Source organism: Diplotaxodon limnothrissa, linkage group LG11, assembly GCF_057381915.1.
Source record: "Diplotaxodon limnothrissa isolate DT_005_m linkage group LG11, D_limnothrissa_male_GT1.1, whole genome shotgun sequence".
NCBI lineage: Eukaryota > Metazoa > Chordata > Actinopteri > Cichliformes > Cichlidae > Diplotaxodon > Diplotaxodon limnothrissa.
Genome location: NC_140606.1, coordinates 10,634,706 through 10,651,465, shown reverse-complemented (window position 1 = coordinate 10,651,465; position 16,760 = coordinate 10,634,706). Strand labels below are relative to the sequence as shown.

The 16,760-nt window shown below is 42.6% G+C and overlaps 1 protein-coding gene across 4 annotated transcripts in view; it reads left to right on the top strand.

The window, feature by feature from the left end:
* rims2a (regulating synaptic membrane exocytosis 2a) overlaps window positions 1-16,760 on the top strand; it is a 163,296-nt gene that overhangs the window by 93,395 nt on the left and 53,141 nt on the right. For 2 of the 4 annotated variants that reach the window (XM_085366165.1, XM_085366166.1), the window contains exons 10-21: window positions 863-962; window positions 1,089-1,212; window positions 3,372-3,418; window positions 3,703-3,815; window positions 4,779-4,826; window positions 6,833-6,963; window positions 7,292-7,484; window positions 7,824-7,977; window positions 8,952-8,978; window positions 10,411-10,479; window positions 12,694-12,832; window positions 15,498-15,614. In XM_085366165.1, the coding sequence (XP_085222291.1) occupies window positions 863-962; window positions 1,089-1,212; window positions 3,372-3,418; window positions 3,703-3,815; window positions 4,779-4,826; window positions 6,833-6,963; window positions 7,292-7,484; window positions 7,824-7,977; window positions 8,952-8,978; window positions 10,411-10,479; window positions 12,694-12,832; window positions 15,498-15,614 (1,262 nt within the window). Of the gene's footprint in view, window positions 1-862; window positions 963-1,088; window positions 1,213-3,371; window positions 3,419-3,702; window positions 3,816-4,778; window positions 4,827-6,832; window positions 6,964-7,291; window positions 7,485-7,823; window positions 7,978-8,951; window positions 8,979-10,410; window positions 10,480-12,693; window positions 12,833-14,695; window positions 14,762-15,497; window positions 15,615-16,760 lie in introns of all 4 variants that reach the window. The other 2 variants (XM_085366164.1, XM_085366167.1) reach the window with 2 other exon arrangements.

The following is a 16,760-nucleotide window of genomic DNA, read 5'->3' as shown; positions in this document are numbered from 1 at the left end:
ACTTATTTTTATATAGATAGTAGTTTTGTTTTATCCTTCACTGTTGTGTAATTCTGTCGGTGGTGCGTACCCTTAAAAAAATAAGAGAGCGGCCGAATGTCCACAGGAGCATGGCAGCAGCCGCTGGAGAAAGAAGCGAGAGCGGCAAGATGGGGAAAAAAATCATTACTGATTAAATGAGCCTCCTGAAATGGCATGTTTGTGTCTGCTCAGTGCTTCTGTGCATTTCTGTCCGCTCAGCAGCAGCCACCCAGCTCCACAATCCAGCCAGTCAGTCCATCAGTCAGGTTGCCAGCCTCGCCCTCACTGCCCATCTCTTTCTCTCTCTTATGCTCTCTTCATCTGCAAGCCTCCCTCTCTCTATCTCCTGCCTGTTACATAAAGCCATTTCATTTAGCAGACTTCCCTAAGCTCCTTTGTATGTTGGCATTCAGCTGCCATTAAGAGGGGATTTTTATTTGTATGATGCCAGTGTAAGCCGAGGAGAGTGGAGTACAGCAGCTCAGGACTGTACAGTACAGCTCTAGCCCACGGCCTTGCACTGTTACAGAACCACGGTACAGCACCGGAGTTTTTCCACGGGGAACAAAGCACAGTCCTGGACAGTTTCTGAAAAGATTTAGACTTTTAACACTGACCTTCTCCCTTCCAGTGTATTTCTTGTGGTTTCAAACCTCACAGGCAAAAACTGAAGCCATAACATCAACAGAATGCTTTGAGAAAATAAGTCCATGTTTTTCTATGAGCTGCAGGGCTTGCATGCTAATGCGCTGCATTAAATCTACAGTTATTATGACATAGCTCGACTTTTGTTTCACAAATGCATTTTAGTACCAGCGCAGTCACCTCTCTGTTTCTACAGGTGGTGGGAGGCAAGATGACAGAATCTGGTAGACTTTGTGCTTTCATCACTAAAGTGAGGAAAGGAAGTCTAGCAGACACTGTTGGACACCTAAGACCAGGTATTGAAAAACACATGCACACATTTATGAAGAAATTAAACTGGCAAAATTCAGCTGTGACGACAGTGTGAGCAGAAAGGATTAAGATCTTCCACGTGATGCTGAGCATCTCTGGTGTTTTTGCAGGAGATCAGGTGCTGGAGTGGAACGGGAAGCTTTTACAAGGAGCCACATTTAAAGAAGTTTACAATATCATACTAGAATCCAAGCCGGAGCCGCAGGTGGAGCTGGTGGTCTCGCGGCCTATAGGGTAAGATCTCGCAACCAGTGTCACACATGCAGACACACATTGTTCTTCACAACACAACTTTGATGATTTTGGTGTTAATAAGCAACAGGATGCTCTCGCTCACACTAACCAAGGTGTTAGGCATGGGTGAGAATTTGCGCTGCAATTGTGTTACTTTTCCATACAACACAATAAGCATACTGAAGCAGACGAGTTCACTAGATGTGTTAAAATTGTGATTTGAAAATGTAATTTTTAATTAAGCGAAGCCAGGACTAGGATCTGTCAAGGGCATCGACCTTTTTCCCACTATATGCTGGGATAGTTTGTGACCCCCAGAAAAGGAATTGTGTGTTTAATGATAAAACTAAATATGGTGCAGGACGATAATTCAGACCAAGGAGAGGCACTATAAGAAAAAAACTCTTTTTTTGATACATACCGGTACTCAGAACAGGGTGAGGTCTCAGTGATGGGAGAAGCAATTATCTGGTTCAGGGGTGTCAAACATATGGCCTGGGGGCCAAAGACTCCCTTCCAGCCCACTGGATGGCCTTGGTAAACGTGAAGGAAGGAATAGATTCTGTGCTTCAATGGTCATGGTCATTCACACTACACCAAAAGGTACCAAGTAATAAATAAACAAAAAATATCCTGAACCTTTCCCTATCTCCAGTACAAGTTTCTGTGTTTTATAGTGGGTCCAAAGTTAAAAAAAAATCAATTTCCTTCAGCAACATTTCTTTATCATGTGGAAAAATGAAGATTTACTGTTGAAGTTCTTTTTTCTTCTATTAAGATGTCTAAACATTTCCATGTGTGGCTAAACTTCTTCACGCTGACAGAAGGGGAGTTTTTACTGGTCTGGCCCGCTTAAGCTCAAACTGGGCTGTATGTGGCTCACGATGTAAAATGAGTTTGACGTCCCTGCTCTAGATGAATCCTGACATCTCAGATCAAGAGTGGGATTCATCTAGAGAGGGGCTGCTTTATTACACATACCTCCACTGCATATACCTGGAATCTGTGTCTAACAGCCAGTCAGATGAGAAGCAGAGTATAACTTCTGCTCCTGTTGTGCTGTGTGTGGAAATGCATGCTTCAAGTATTTCTTTAAAAACAAAGGATAGAATGGGACACACAGACAGCTCTGAGACACACAATTCACATTTATAGATGGATTTTGACAGACATTTCAGTATTTTATGAAACAGACGTGATATGAAAAATATTTGGAGTGATGTTGGAGAGCTCTGTATGTGTGGCTGAGGACGCACAAACAGACTTTGCAGTACTCTCTGCAGTTATTATTATGGGAAAATCTGTGTGAAATGTAAAGCATAAAGTTTAGGTTATATTAAATCTATATTAAGTGTATAAACAAACCTACTTGTATGAGCATTCATTCTCCCGCTTTGACCAATGCAGAATTTACAGGACTCTGTAGGATATGTTGTTACTCTAATCTTAGTGACTCATATAGTTTCATTTAAATACTTTCAGTATTTTGTCTTCCTAAACTCCTAAATGCAAAATACCAGCTACAACAATAAAAGACTTGTCCCTGCTTCACTCTCACGTTGGTGCAAACCATGCATAAATCTGGACTTTAGCATTAGTCAGTATTTCAAAGAATCACACTTTAGATTGTACCAACATCTCTTACCTATTTGATTTGATTTCGCTGTAAAACTATTACAGTGCCAAGATCTGTAGGTTTGTGCCACATAGCTGCCTCTGTGACTCAGAATAGCTTCATATTTTTGGAATGTGGAGACTGAATCTGAAGGGAACATAGCTCAGAATGTGTTTGCGAAGGAGCTGTGCCGAGCTGTTTATTCAGCATCTGTTCCTCCCTCCCTCTGGCTCCGGCTCTGCCATTTCTGGCCTCATAAGGCACCAAAGAATGCCGGCCGGCAAAAAACTTGAAAGCCCGTCACATTGTTTATCCTCTACACTCCGATTGCTTTTGAAAGACAGAGGCACCTTTGCTTTGTCGATTCCTAGGTCTGACCTGCTTTGTGCCATTGAGGGGGCCGTTGGGTGAATGAAGACTAATGTGGTGCTTACGGTCATTAAAGCGCAGTGCATTTGGTATTAGCTTAAATTGATCCGCTCCATCCCCCTCCTTCTCTCCTGCTTCTCACACTCTTTCACTTTCTTTTTTGCTTTTTTTTCAGAGATATTCCAAGGATACCAGACAGCACACACTCACAACTGGAATCAAGTGAGTTCTGTCAACATTTTTTCCGTGGGTTTGACAGTGTGCCGTTTGATCCTATTAATCATCCCAGAAACACCAAGTGAAGGAAATGTCTGTTTGGCGCAGATTGCGTTTGTCACCCTGCCTTTTTATCTTCCCCCACATGGCAAGATTTTTGTGCTCTTTTTGCGTTACCTTTCTTTGTATGTTCTTGCTACAATCTCCAGTTTTCTCCCTGTGCGGCGCAAAAACTACAAACAGCAAACAGATGGGTGGATTATCTGACTGTGTCGTCTGTGCCCTGCCAGGTTCGAGTTCTTTCGAGTCTCAGAAGATGGACCGTCCTTCCATCTCTGTCACTTCTCCTATGAGTCCCAGCATGCTGAGGGACGCCCCCCAGTACCTGTCAGGACAGCTCTCAGTAAGTGAGCTCAGCTCCACATATGGGCTACATGTAAAAGCCGGGAAGAGGATTGGATTGTTAGAGAGGATTTAATTGCTTTTGAGATCATAGATGAGCTAGTAAGTATAATTTTCCCATTGCAGATTCATTATGCAACCAATTATTTTCTTTTTTTTTAGTTTAAATCTTAATTCAAACCCTTGTTAAACGTTGTCAGACTCAGCAAACTCACTCAGCCTGTTCAGCTGGCCCATCACCAAGCCAGCACAGGACTGTAGATCAGATTACGTTGTGTGTTGTTCATTATCCAGTATAAAAACCCTCCTGGGGTAAATTTGGTAAAAAGGCTGCATTAAAATGAGATAAATCAAATCTTAAATTTAGGATTCAAGAATGTGCTTTTCCTGCTCTTTCAATATTTATGAGAGCCTCATAGAGTATTTGGTCACCACTAAAACATATCCTACACTGTATAGCGCAGCCTTTTCATCCACTCGCTGCTTAAAGTTCTGGATTTTCATGAGAGGGCCGACCTTGAAGTTCGCAGTGGACTAATCACTAAAACAGTTCAGCTCACTGGATAAACCTTGCAAGACCTTGATGAGTAATTCTACACAGTAAGGAGCTGTCTGTATCAAGCATCGTCTGTGGATAACAATCGTGTTTAACGTCACTGTGACGCAAGCTTTGAGGCGGAGGAGAAAAAGGTCTAAAAGACAAAAAGATCTAATTGTGAGCCGCTGATAATTTTCTCCGAGGACCTATGCAGAACAGGGCAGAGCAGCTCAGGGATGAGTAATCTTTGAGAAAGCAGAAATTTAAAAAATACAAAACCTGCTGGCTTAATTCTTTCATCTAAATGACAAATTTCTGTTGTTGTGTTTTGGGTGTATTGTGAGTTGTTGTGTTTTGTGGTTTTGGTTTATTGCATTTTCTTTTCTTTCTTTTTTTTCTTTTGCTGTTTAATTTATGCTTATCCAGAGCCAAAGCCTTAGTAGAAGAACACCGCCTTTTGCCCCTAGGGTCCAGGTAATGGGCCCTGTGTGAAGGGCACAAACTCTGTTTGGTTTTTTTTGCTCATTGACTGTTGACTGGCCTTTTTTTCTGTTTCCATACTTTGGAAAATGCATTCCTGGGGAAATGGCAGCTTTGAGTTTCCCTCTTAGTGCAGTGCATTGTGTCATTTTCCTTGATTTGATTTCTTGGTATCATTCTTATGATTAGAGTTCTTATAGCTCATTGTAACCCATACACATCATTATCCCCAAGTAGTGCATGCTCGACTAATCGGAGCTTATTTTAAGAGACGCTCTTGCATTGCCTGATGTCTTTGGACTGACTTCAGTGATTGACCTAATTGAAACAGTAGTTTAGTATTGTGTCTATGGCAATGCTGGTCGGTGTCTCTGTCAATCTTTCTAGGACAAAGATCTCTGTTTTTTCTTTTTTCTCCTGCTTCAGTGTGACGTGAACCCAAGCCTCGATAACTCTAACCCTGCACGCATACACAGAAGGGCTCCCCCATGTGCGAGTTGAAGTGATGCTAATTAGCAGATCTGAGCTGATGGCTGTGTGGTTTCATGTTGCAGTGAAAAGATACTGAGTTCACCATCCTCTTTGGAAAGCCAAAGCCAAAACTGCATTTCCCCCATTACAGATACCAGATTTAACGAATAAGCAAATTGTACCTCCCAAATAATAACTCCAAACAGAGCGAAGCCTGGAAGGCTTCTCTTTGCTACAAGCTGCCTGCTTTAATATCACTCTGTCTTTTCTGTGGTTTCTGTTTTATGGTCATTATTGATTTAGATAGCCTGAGGGTTAATATTCCTGTGTTAAACCTTAGATATTTATTTCACTGTTGTGTTGTTTTGCTTAAGCGAGATCTAAGCATCATATCCTATGTGTCGGTAATATTGTTGGTGTGTGTAACAGAGCATGCAGAGGAAAGGGTGCACTGCGTGTTTTCCAGATCAAACATATGAATCGTTCAGGTTTATGTGTGTGTCTACATTAATGTTGTTAAAGCCAGCATGTTTCAGTAAACTGCTTACTTGTTAGTTGGCTGTATTGGACACACTGTACATCAGACTCAGTAGTATATATTTAGGTGTTTTACTTATTGTTGCTAGTTTTTATGGTGAATCTTACTCTACATTTGAATTCATATTTTGCAGTATGTGGCATTTTGGTGGGCTAGAGATTACTTGGTACAATTTGTTTTTCCCATGAGCCCCCTGCTGTCTGTTTCGACTTGTCTTGAATGCTCTTTCCTGCATTGCTGCATGAACGGCGAGTCCTCTTAAACAGTGCAGACCCCTATCCATAATCATATTCTGAATGAAGTATGGACCAGAACTTAGAAGTCTTACTTCTCATTTCATCTGATTTCTTTTAAGGCTTCAGCTGGCCTTTTATTTCTTCTAAGTTTTTTCTCCTGGAGTCCATACTTTTCTTTTAGCGTGAACTGTTTGATTCCTATTGCAGCAGCATGACTGATTTCTCGTTATCGATCCCCACTGAATACTTGGGAGGACCCTATTAGAGATGCCATCATATAGGTAGATGGTGGGACAGTGTTAATTTTAGAGCATGTTGCCTTTAGCATTTCACTACAATTCACTCCAGCTGTAAAGGTCAGTTCCATTTAAAAAACTGTAATCAGACACACTTGAATACTATAGATTTAAAAAAAGAAACATAAGGATTAAATTAGAACACGAAAAGGAGAGTTTTTGCATCTTTAAAAATCATTATCACACCATTTTAACATTGATATAGTTTTAGTTTATGAAAATGACATCCTAGCAATTGGATACCCTCCTCCTTTTTCCTAAAGGGTAAATACAGGAGAAGACCCCGCACTGAGGCTTATACTGATTGAAAAGGTGTTGAACTCAACAAAAGGATATAGATGCATATGTGAGGACTCGATGAAGTTGTCTTCTCCTGCATTATTCCCTTTATGTGCTCTCATTTGTGCTGGCCCTGAGCTGTCTCTCAGCAGGCTGCCTCTGCTCTCCCCCCTCCCCCAGGTCAAACTGTGGTATGACAAAGTGGGCCATCAGCTAATCGTCACCATCCTGGGTGCCAAAGACCTGCCACCCAGGGAAGACGGCCGGCCCAGGAACCCTTACGTCAAAATCTACTTCCTCCCTGACAGAAGGTAAGAGTAGAAACAGTTCCTCTATTTCAGGGCATAATTTCCCCGATGGTAGAAAGACACTAAAAAAAGATTATGCACTAAGGTCAATTTATGGGAGGCATTGATGTGAGGTTTATTTCATAATTATGCTCTTATTTTCTTATTAAGTAATTTATTCTTATGTATTGATGAGGAATGCAGAAAATGGACGTTAAGAAGCAGTTAGCACGTTCACTTTGCCATGTCGTTCCCTGCAGCTGCATGCTGTGGTGCTGTGCTCTGTGCTGTGTCGTGTGATGGATTTGTTGTATTCGTGGCTCTTCCCTATCATGATTGTAAATAAAAACAGTTTGAATTATTGTTCCTCCAGTGACAAAAGCAAGAGGAGAACAAAAACAGTAAAGAAATCCTTAGAGCCCAAATGGAACCAGACCTTTATGTACTCGCCGGTGCACCGGCGGGAGTTTCGGGAACGTATGCTGGAGATCACATTGTGGGACCAAGCCAGGGTGAGGGAGGAGGAGAGCGAATTCCTGGGAGAGGTGAGAAAACCAAACCCAAGCCCTCACAGAGACACTCAGTAACAGTATCTCAGCTTATCCTCTTGAATGGTGTCAAGCCTTTAAGAAAGCTGCTGGCCATCACAAAGTGTTGGGTGGTCCAGTCCTTGCCTATCATGGATCAGGAACTTTCTTTTTTTCTGTTCGCGTGTGAGTGACAGAAAGGGCTTTTTTGGGGATTTACATTTTCTGTAAAAGCTAGCATGTTTTACTTTGCCCTGATTCCATCAGTGAGAAAAAAAATATGTGAGCTTAAAACATTTGGAGTGAAGCCATTTTTTTAAGGAGAGAAAATTTACTTGGGCCTTTTACTTCTGCCAGATCCTGATTGAGCTGGAGACGGCTCTTCTCGATGACGAGCCACACTGGTACAAGCTACAAACACACGACGTGTCATCTATCCCACTCCCACGTGCCTCCCCGAACGCACAGCGCCGGCAGCTCCACGGAGAGAGTCCAACGCGGCGGCTGCAGAGTGAGTAACACCTCTGTCGCTCAAATATCCCCAAAATGTGCTGAAAGTGACTATAAGAGTCAGAAGGTGGGCATCCTGTAGGAAAAACATTTTACCTGCTGTAATGTAAAGACATGTGACATTCATTCACAGTGTGAGATGGAAGCAGGTCAGCTGATTTTCTAATACCAATGCAGATACATTGGCTTCGGGTATCTGCTGATACCGACTATCAGTCCATTACATGGGTTAAATTAATAATCCTTACTTTGAGTGAGAGACAGGGAGTCTTTGTTTTAATGACTCATGCTTGACTTAAACATTGCTTTCCGAGCTTTACACTCAAGCAAGGTTACGATAAATGAAAGATTAAAAAACACGTTTGTTTTTTATCTAATTCATTTGCACCCTGCACAATATCAGAGTGTTTAATGTACTCTACTGTCACTGATGGTTCTCTGCCCTTGCTACGTATGCACCTCCTCACACCCCGCCACACACTACCAATGAGACAGGTGAAGCAATGACAGCAGCTAATAATGTGGCCTTAAGTGCAAAAACACATTTATACCAGCTGTGGCATGATAAGAGAGAGAAATCTGCAGCTATCAGAGAAAGAGTCAATGGAGGTTTTTACTCGTGTGCGTTTTGTAGCTTGTCTTCATGCGCGTTTCCTTATATTCCTTTTTTATTACTTGAAGCTTGCCATCATACAAATATATCTGTGGCGACAGACTCATGGCACCGAACACTCAGAAATCTAAATTTTAGCACTGAGATAAATGAAAACAACAATAGGTAGCTTTCTGATTTTTGTAGTTGTTTCAACAAACAAGGAGCCATATATATTTATCTGATCAGTGCCCATGCTGTTTGCCTGCTGGCCTTTTCTGTTGCTGCTTCAGGTCATCGAGGCCTTTACGGCCGTTGTTATTTCTGCATATTTTGTTTCTGTTGTCCATGTCACATCTACCTTACTGCTTCTGCTTTTACAGACAAAGGCTCTTATTCACACAACTCAGGTAAAGACCTTTGCCCTGCCAGACATTGCAGCTTTATGGAGCATCTGAGTGTCGTCCTCCTCCTCTTTAAACACACACCCTTGTGCCCCAATTCTCCACCCCTTTCCCCCCTCCCCCTTAACAGCTGACGCTTCTGCTGCCTTACGTGGATTTCTGTGCGGAGGTTTGGTGTATATTTTACACCGCTCGTTCCTTATCCACACAGAGCAGCAGAACCACAGACGCTGTGGGGAAACGGGGAGATTTAGGACACAGTGGTCTCTCCTTCTCTGTGTGTTCACCTGTTAACTGCCTCACAACCCCCACCCTGTAACCCAAAACCAGATTCTGCCAATCTGTATTCAGTCCTAATGTGATGTTATTAAAACCCGAGCTGTCCGCCCCTCCTGACAGACATAATTGGCCTATGACCACCTGCCTCTCCTCTGTCATGTATACTGTTTGTTATTTGGCCTATTATGAATATTTTCCTCTTAACAGTTGCACAGATTACCATTGGCACACTCTGCCCATTCTGCTTTTGCTTGTGTTTGTGTGTCTTCATTGTGAATATCTTCTTGAGAACGGCAGGCGACTGTGTTGCTTTTGTGATACTTCTTATTTACTGGCCTAATCCTCTAACACAGTTGGCATATTTACTCAAAAAAATAAAAAGAGGAAAATAATATTTGATTATCTGCATGCATGAAATATACAATACTCTTTATATAGGATATTTTTGACCCTTGTCTTACTATTGTTAGAGTCTTTGGCCCTCATACCTCCTAACACGCTTAAGAGGACTGCGCTGCAGTCCGTTATGCCATACGGCTTCACTCCGCTGCTTCTTTCAGCCACGGGAGGCTGGCTCGCTCCCCCACTAGGACGATTTTCTGGGTGTTGGTGTTAGCGTGAAGTGAAAGAGCTGACAGCTGTAAAAAGTTTTCAGCCAACTGAGATGAGAGGTTGGGAGCGGCACTGCCAGAGTGCAGCACTTGTCATTTCTGAAAAAGCACACGTGTCCAGTTGATTTAAGTTGAATGAACGGTGAAGGCGGTGGGGATGCGTTGGGTGGGGAGTGGGGGTGATAAGGCTACGGGGGAAGGATGAGGAAAGAGCTACACGGCCCTATCACTTCTCCCCGTCTCCACCTTTACGTGTGCACTGAATGATTGACTGCGCCATTTCAAAGTGCCACGGCTCAGATGAAGAAGGATCGGCTGCTCTTGTTGGGATCGAGCGGCGAAATGCTGCATTATTTGTTTTAGTTGGAGGGTTCACTTTGACCAGTGAGCATTACAGTCAGAGCAGGGGTGACTTATTATTTGAAAAAAAAACAAACAAACATCTAAATAAATGAAAAAGGGAATGAAAATGACCTCTTTCTCTCTCTCTCCCCTCTATCTCCTCTTTCCTGCTTCTTTGCCTTTTGGTCTGTTTCTTTCTCTCAAAGGATCCCAAAGGATAAGTGACAGTGAGATCTCAGACTATGATTGTGAAGACGGCGTTGGGGTAATAACAGGTAATAAACAGTTCAAGGCCATATTAAGAAGGTCATCGTTGTGTGGCGTAAGTGAATCGAATCCACTCCATTTCACCAGAGCTGCATTACGATTCTTAATAATGTACTTAGCTAACCTCACTCACGTCGCCACCGGAAAGATGCTTACACACGTCATCACATCTCGCAGTATCGGGCTAAGATCCTGCAACCCATCAGCAAACAACAGCAGCAGCACAGTTAGGGAGCAGAGGGCTTTTTTGTCTGCCTCTGCACTGCTAGTTGCTGTCCTTGCTAAGGCTTCAGCAGCACGCCCACGCTGCATCAGAAAAGCAGAGACAGAGCTGCTAACAGCCAGAGAGAATAAGACAGGGGAAGGGGAAAAAAAGACTGAGAAGTGCTTGAAATTTGCTCACATGAAATAATAACTAGGAAGAAAAATTATGCTGAAAAAGACAGTGAGGGCTTAAAAAAAGGCTTCCTTTAAATTTTAAGCACAAGGTTGTGTTTGAGGGCAACATGTGCCTGTCTTTATATAATCGTTAGTTCTCCTTCTCAGTTTTCACAAAAAGACCACGGGACATGCTATATTTTTTTTTGCAATTAAGCTTGATGGAAACAGCTACCTGCACTGTTTGTAGGTCGTTTCACATCACTCACCACACAGAAGAAGCGAGTGGAAAAATGTGAGAAAACAAACAGGAGAATAGACAGTTTCTGTAGCAAACTGCGTGTCACACACACACACACACACACACACAGACATTCAGACCGGCCTGCCGATGATACCGCAGCTGAGGGAAATCCTCCTCCAGCCTCTTTAAAATTCTCATCAGCCCCTCACTGCCTCTCACAATGCCAGCCACCCCCACCCCCTCACTTCATCCACAGTGAAAGGAATACCCCTTCACTCAGCCCTGGTTGCTCCCTCCCCTTTGCTCGGGCTCCACTGCATCTCATCTGCGGTTTTTGCCGTTATCTGCTTCCACAGTTCAAATGGGGAAGAAAACATTTTACTTTTGTTTTACAGAACATACAGTACACACAGTACAGCTACTATAGCTACTAGTAGCTACTGTAGAAGACAAATGGGCCTTACAACTGAACATTTTTAAGACTTTTTACATCTGTGCAACATGTTTCATGTTGCTTTAACCCTCTGCTCTTTTGCCTCTTTCTGCACCATTGCAGCCAGTTCCTGTTAAAACCTATTAATTGTCAACAAAGAATCTCCTCTTTGCATCTGCAACATGTCAGGAGGAAGAATAGATTTAATTTGGCTTTGCATGGAAGTTGATTGCTGCGCTGCAGGAAGCTCACTAGTGGAGCATCTTTTTAAAGAAATGACAAATGTTTTCCTTTGAAAATTTAATTTACATCATAATGGAGTGAAGACATTGTGGATTGTGGTCATTTTTTTTTTTCAAATGTTTGTAGCTTGTATTTGTTTATGTCAATAAACAAATGGTAGGCTTGGAGAATATGACAATTTACTCTATGGGTCATTTAGCCTGACACGTTTAAAGAAATCTATTTTATTCTATCTACGACACACAAAAGAAAATCTTATTAACATGCGACTCCTTTAAAGTGAAGGTCAACATTTCTTTCTTACCTTTCCATCTTTTCCAACTTGGAATCAGGCTTTTCTTTAACTCATTTTAAATATTCTATACACTCTATTGAATATCAATCAACATTAATAGTTCTAAGCACTGACCTTAACCGTGGCTCTTAGCCATGTCTGATTATCGGTTAATGAACTCTTTCAAGTTCAATGGACTAATCAGTCTACCAGTGAAAATTCATTATAATCTTTCAGATTCTTTTGAAAGGCTATTTTCATGTTTAATGCACAGTGTTAAAACAGCAGATGACTTACACCTTTATGGAAACCCACTCCTCATTTTTTGTACGATAAAGACTCAGCATATCAAAATGAGTCTGTCACCTGTGCAGAATGGCTTTTAGCTTTGCAAAGTTTGACCAAGATTTGCTTTACTCCTCTTAGTTATTACAGACAGTGGTCAAACTAAGTCTGCAAAAGCAGCATTCATTATTGTTCATTAACCATATGTAGTTAGTTAAATAACTCAAGTAAAAAGCAAGTAAAAAGCATACAAGTAGCATCTCTGGTGTTGTGAGGGAATAAAGGAATCGCTTAAATAACGCTGTACCCTCTCTCTCCTGCTCTCTCCACCCCCTGCTTCTCTTTATTCATTGTTGTTTTCACAGACTACCGGCCAAATGGCAGAGACTTCCAGAGCTCCACGCTGTCGGTCCCCGAGCAGGTCATGTCTTCTAACCACTGCTCTCGGTCAGCTGATATAAACAGGGTGCGGTCGCGCTCTCCCAGCGTTCCCCCACCCTCCAGGTAACCAGTTGCTCAATGCACCAAAGGCCCGACATGTATAGTTTTTGGTAGGTCTTTTGTACATCGTAGTGTTGTGCTTCCATGCTTTGGAATCGACAAAAAAATAGGTTCACTAGTTTAGCTGAAACGCATGCTGTTTCAGGTTGCTTTCAAATTCGCCACCTGTTTTGGTTGTAGCACCAAATGTTGCTATATTTACTTCAAAATAGCACCTCAACCCTCTGTGGTGTGCAGCGTCTCTCCCGTTTCCTCTCATGGCCTCTGTTAAACATGAGGCCATGTGCCTCTTGGACAGCAGGGGGCAGTATGTAGCATACATAAGGGGTGATCAGTCCACTTCTGTCACACAGCAGAAGTCTGGACCAAGCACTTGACCTTAGGCCTTCTCAGTACAGTTCGTCTGCTAGAGTGGAGCACCACAGTTTGTCTGACGACAACTGCACACCTGACCGGTACACACACGCATACACTTCAGCTCACACTTATGTGCAGCACATGCATCTACTTATTTAAGCATGAATGTGTAAATGCTGACCAGTGCAAGACGAGTAAGTACACAGTGAGCTGTTTATGTATGCATACACCACAGCACAACGCCTTTTGCCTTAAACTCTTCTTCTTTGTCCGCACTTTCATCTTTAATGTGATGTAGTGGGGGGTTTTTTGTGTTGTTTTTTTATTCAGGGTCCTCCTGATACAGTAGTGTGGATTCTCCCCTACTTGTGTCCTCAATCTTCATCTACTCCTTATTTCCAAATAAGAAAGTGAGAATTAACGAGCGCAGGAAATACCCGATTAAAATCATCATTCTTAGAGTTAAAAATAGCATTGGCACAAGCTAAAATTCCACATGAGCACCAGCCTCGGATGAGACTACACTCCTGAAAGACAAGTGCACAAGTTTGAATCGAGAGACTGAAATTCTGCAGGAAACATTGGGAGCCAAAGAAATGTTGCCAGTGCTGAGCACATTATACAGGATTTACATGTACTGTATTTCACTATCTTTATGGAAGACGTGGTCAAGGGGGAGTGGTCAGTTATCCTCCATCAGCACTTATTTTCTGTGAGCTTTGGAAAATATTGCTCCAAGTGTCCAATTGTGGCCTTGGCACCGCCTGGTCGGAGCTATTCCCACCCCCAGCCCACCCTGCACCCTTTCCAATTAACTTTATTTGATACTTCTGAAGCTGGAGCTAAATCAGTGTCAGATGCAGAAAATGCACTTATCTAAATTGTCTGGGACGGTGCTCTGTTGAGTGTATTTCAGCTGCTTCAATTAACAGCTTGCAGTTATTTATTGAAAACAGTTGAAAATGTCACAGAGAATTTGGCATTCTCCCAGGTATCCTATAATATTGTAAAAAATGGCTTTCATAGCTTTCTGTGAGCCTTGCTGGTTTATTTTCTTAACACTTAATGTTTTCTGACTTTCTTGGGAAATGATGTATGTAAAAAAAATCTGTAGTTATTAAACGGTCTAAAGTAGTTTAATGGTCGAGCAGAGGGGACCGGTTTAGGGGTTCGGACTGTGCTTTTCTCTTCCGGCGTCTTCTGTGTACCATTTTTATCTGTCTGTGCACTAGAGCCGAGGAAGTCGTCTCCTCGCCGTGCGATTTCTCGGCTTTCTCTCACCTCTCATCTTCCTCACCAGTTTTTCCACCCTGAATCGTGTACATTAACCTCTCTCCTGTGAGCTTCTCTCTTTTACAACCTCCCCTCGGTTTCCTCCCCCTTCCGGCTGTCCGCCTGTATGATCTTTGTCTCCGATCTGCTGTCTTTCTCTCCTTTCCTCCTTCTCTTCTGTCTCTTCAACATCTCAGATCCATCTCTGTCTTCTCTCCTCCTTCCATGTGGTTGCAGCCATTTTCTCACCCTACCTCGAACCAGACATACTCAGCCCATTGATGACCCTCAGAAGGACCCCAGGTAGACTTTTACCAGAGCTTGCATGAAGCCCCACCTTTGCTACTTTAGTTACCAGCCAGCCAAACCCCCTCCCCAACCATGCACCAACCCACAAGCCTATTTTTTTATATATTTTATTTGTTGGGTTGTTTTTTGAGGAAAGCTTCCATTAGGGTGTTGAAGATATAGCACTGACACCGTGGCATGCTTTAAAAAGCCACATGGGTTTGTGGATTTGAGGTGTAAATCACTTCAGCTGACCTGTTCAATGTCAGTGCCGTGAGTGTTTTGTGTGTATGTGTATCAGTATACATTTCTTCTGCCAAAGATTAAATATATAAAGAACTGTTTACTTTCCCGTGGTGCATCATGTTGATTGGATAATAGCCATACATTTCATCCAGTATCAGCATTGCTCTCTCTCACCATCTCATTATCATATAAGCATTTAAATCTTCTAGAATAAATCATGTGCATGAATGCAGGCTTTGGAGAAGTTCAGTCTGTCTCTTGTCTTTTTACTAAAAGAGCGTCTGTTGGCCATACTGTTAAATAGATAAGTGTTTTGTGGTTGTGAAGTTTTGTCCAGCAGAGGTGGTTTCCCCTGCAGTCGTATGGGTACATTCAGCGCATCAGTGTACTTTTGTATTCAGTTTTGAGATCTGAATTCCAGCTTCTTTGTCATGTTGCCTCCCCCATGTGGTGAAACAAAATTTAAAAAATCGAGCGCTGACCAGCTGTGATATTTTCTCGGCAGCCGCAACCATCGTGTGTATCCGATCTGCCGCGAGGAAGCAGTCAGGTTACTGCGTTCCACTAGGATGACCCGTGCCTATTCAGAGGGCGCCTACTCCTCCGACTATGACTACGAGAGGTACTGACACGCGCTGCTGCGCCCGCCGTCTTGTGGTCTCCTGAAGTTGTTCTTCATCCGTCTTTAATTTATCCGTGATCGTACAGGTGATGACGGAAAATGATATCCTCCCTGATATCGGTTTTTGTTAAGGAGTCATCACGGCTCTGAGGTTGTGTGGCTGTACAGTTATGTTACACAACTGCCTCTGTACGATGAGGCTCAGAGCTATTTGTGTTGCTGATGTCGGCTGTGTAAGTGCTGGCTCGCACTTGACTGTTCCTTTGTTGATGTCATTGTGTACCCATGCGCATTATGCAAACAGCCATATGTTGATCAGTGGTGTTTGTTATTATTGATGTTGTCTTTTTTTTTTTTTTAAATTTAACATGCTATTGACAGTTGCACTTACAGTCATCCATAGAGTGGCCTTTTGACTTCTTCTATATGGTCTGAATGGATTGCTGGGCTGTTTCAAGCACCTATAGAAAGGCCTACTGACACCCATCAATTCCCGACCCACACTGGTGCACCATGCTTCAGTCTTTTGCCTGCTGCCATCTGGCTTCCAGTCAGGAATAACGTGACATTTGTGCTACTTCTCTCCTCTCCAGGAGGAAAAAAAAACTGATGAGTCTTCTGAACTCAGCCCAAGAGCCCGACTGACTTTATAAAACTGTCACAAAGTTTCCCTAAGGCCTGGCTTGGCCCGACTTCAGGCTAAGCCTGTAACCTAGATACCCATTAACAAGAGCTGTCCATCTATTTCTCTGTGTCTTTCCTTTTGTCTAAACTGACAGAGAAAGGAAAGTAGCCAACAGAGGACTACAGTTGATTCCCCTCCACTCTTCATATAGATAGTTTGTTTCTGTCTGCAGTCAGGCATAGTAAGACCTGAAAAGAAATGAGGGCACAATACAGACACAAAAGCCACTTGGATGAGGGAAAAAAAGAGTCTAGCAACAAAGAGCATTAGTGGAGTTGGAGCCTTTTGCCAGATGTTTTAGTTTTGGGTGATTTGCCTGCAGAAAAGGTTTTTCATGGTTCTGTAGTTTAAGTGCAACCCTCCAGAGTGCACTTAAAGCAGGACAAAGCCTGTACAGTATGCAGCATGTAGGAATGAATACAGCAACTTTCCCGAGCCAGGAAAACAAACATTCCTGTGAG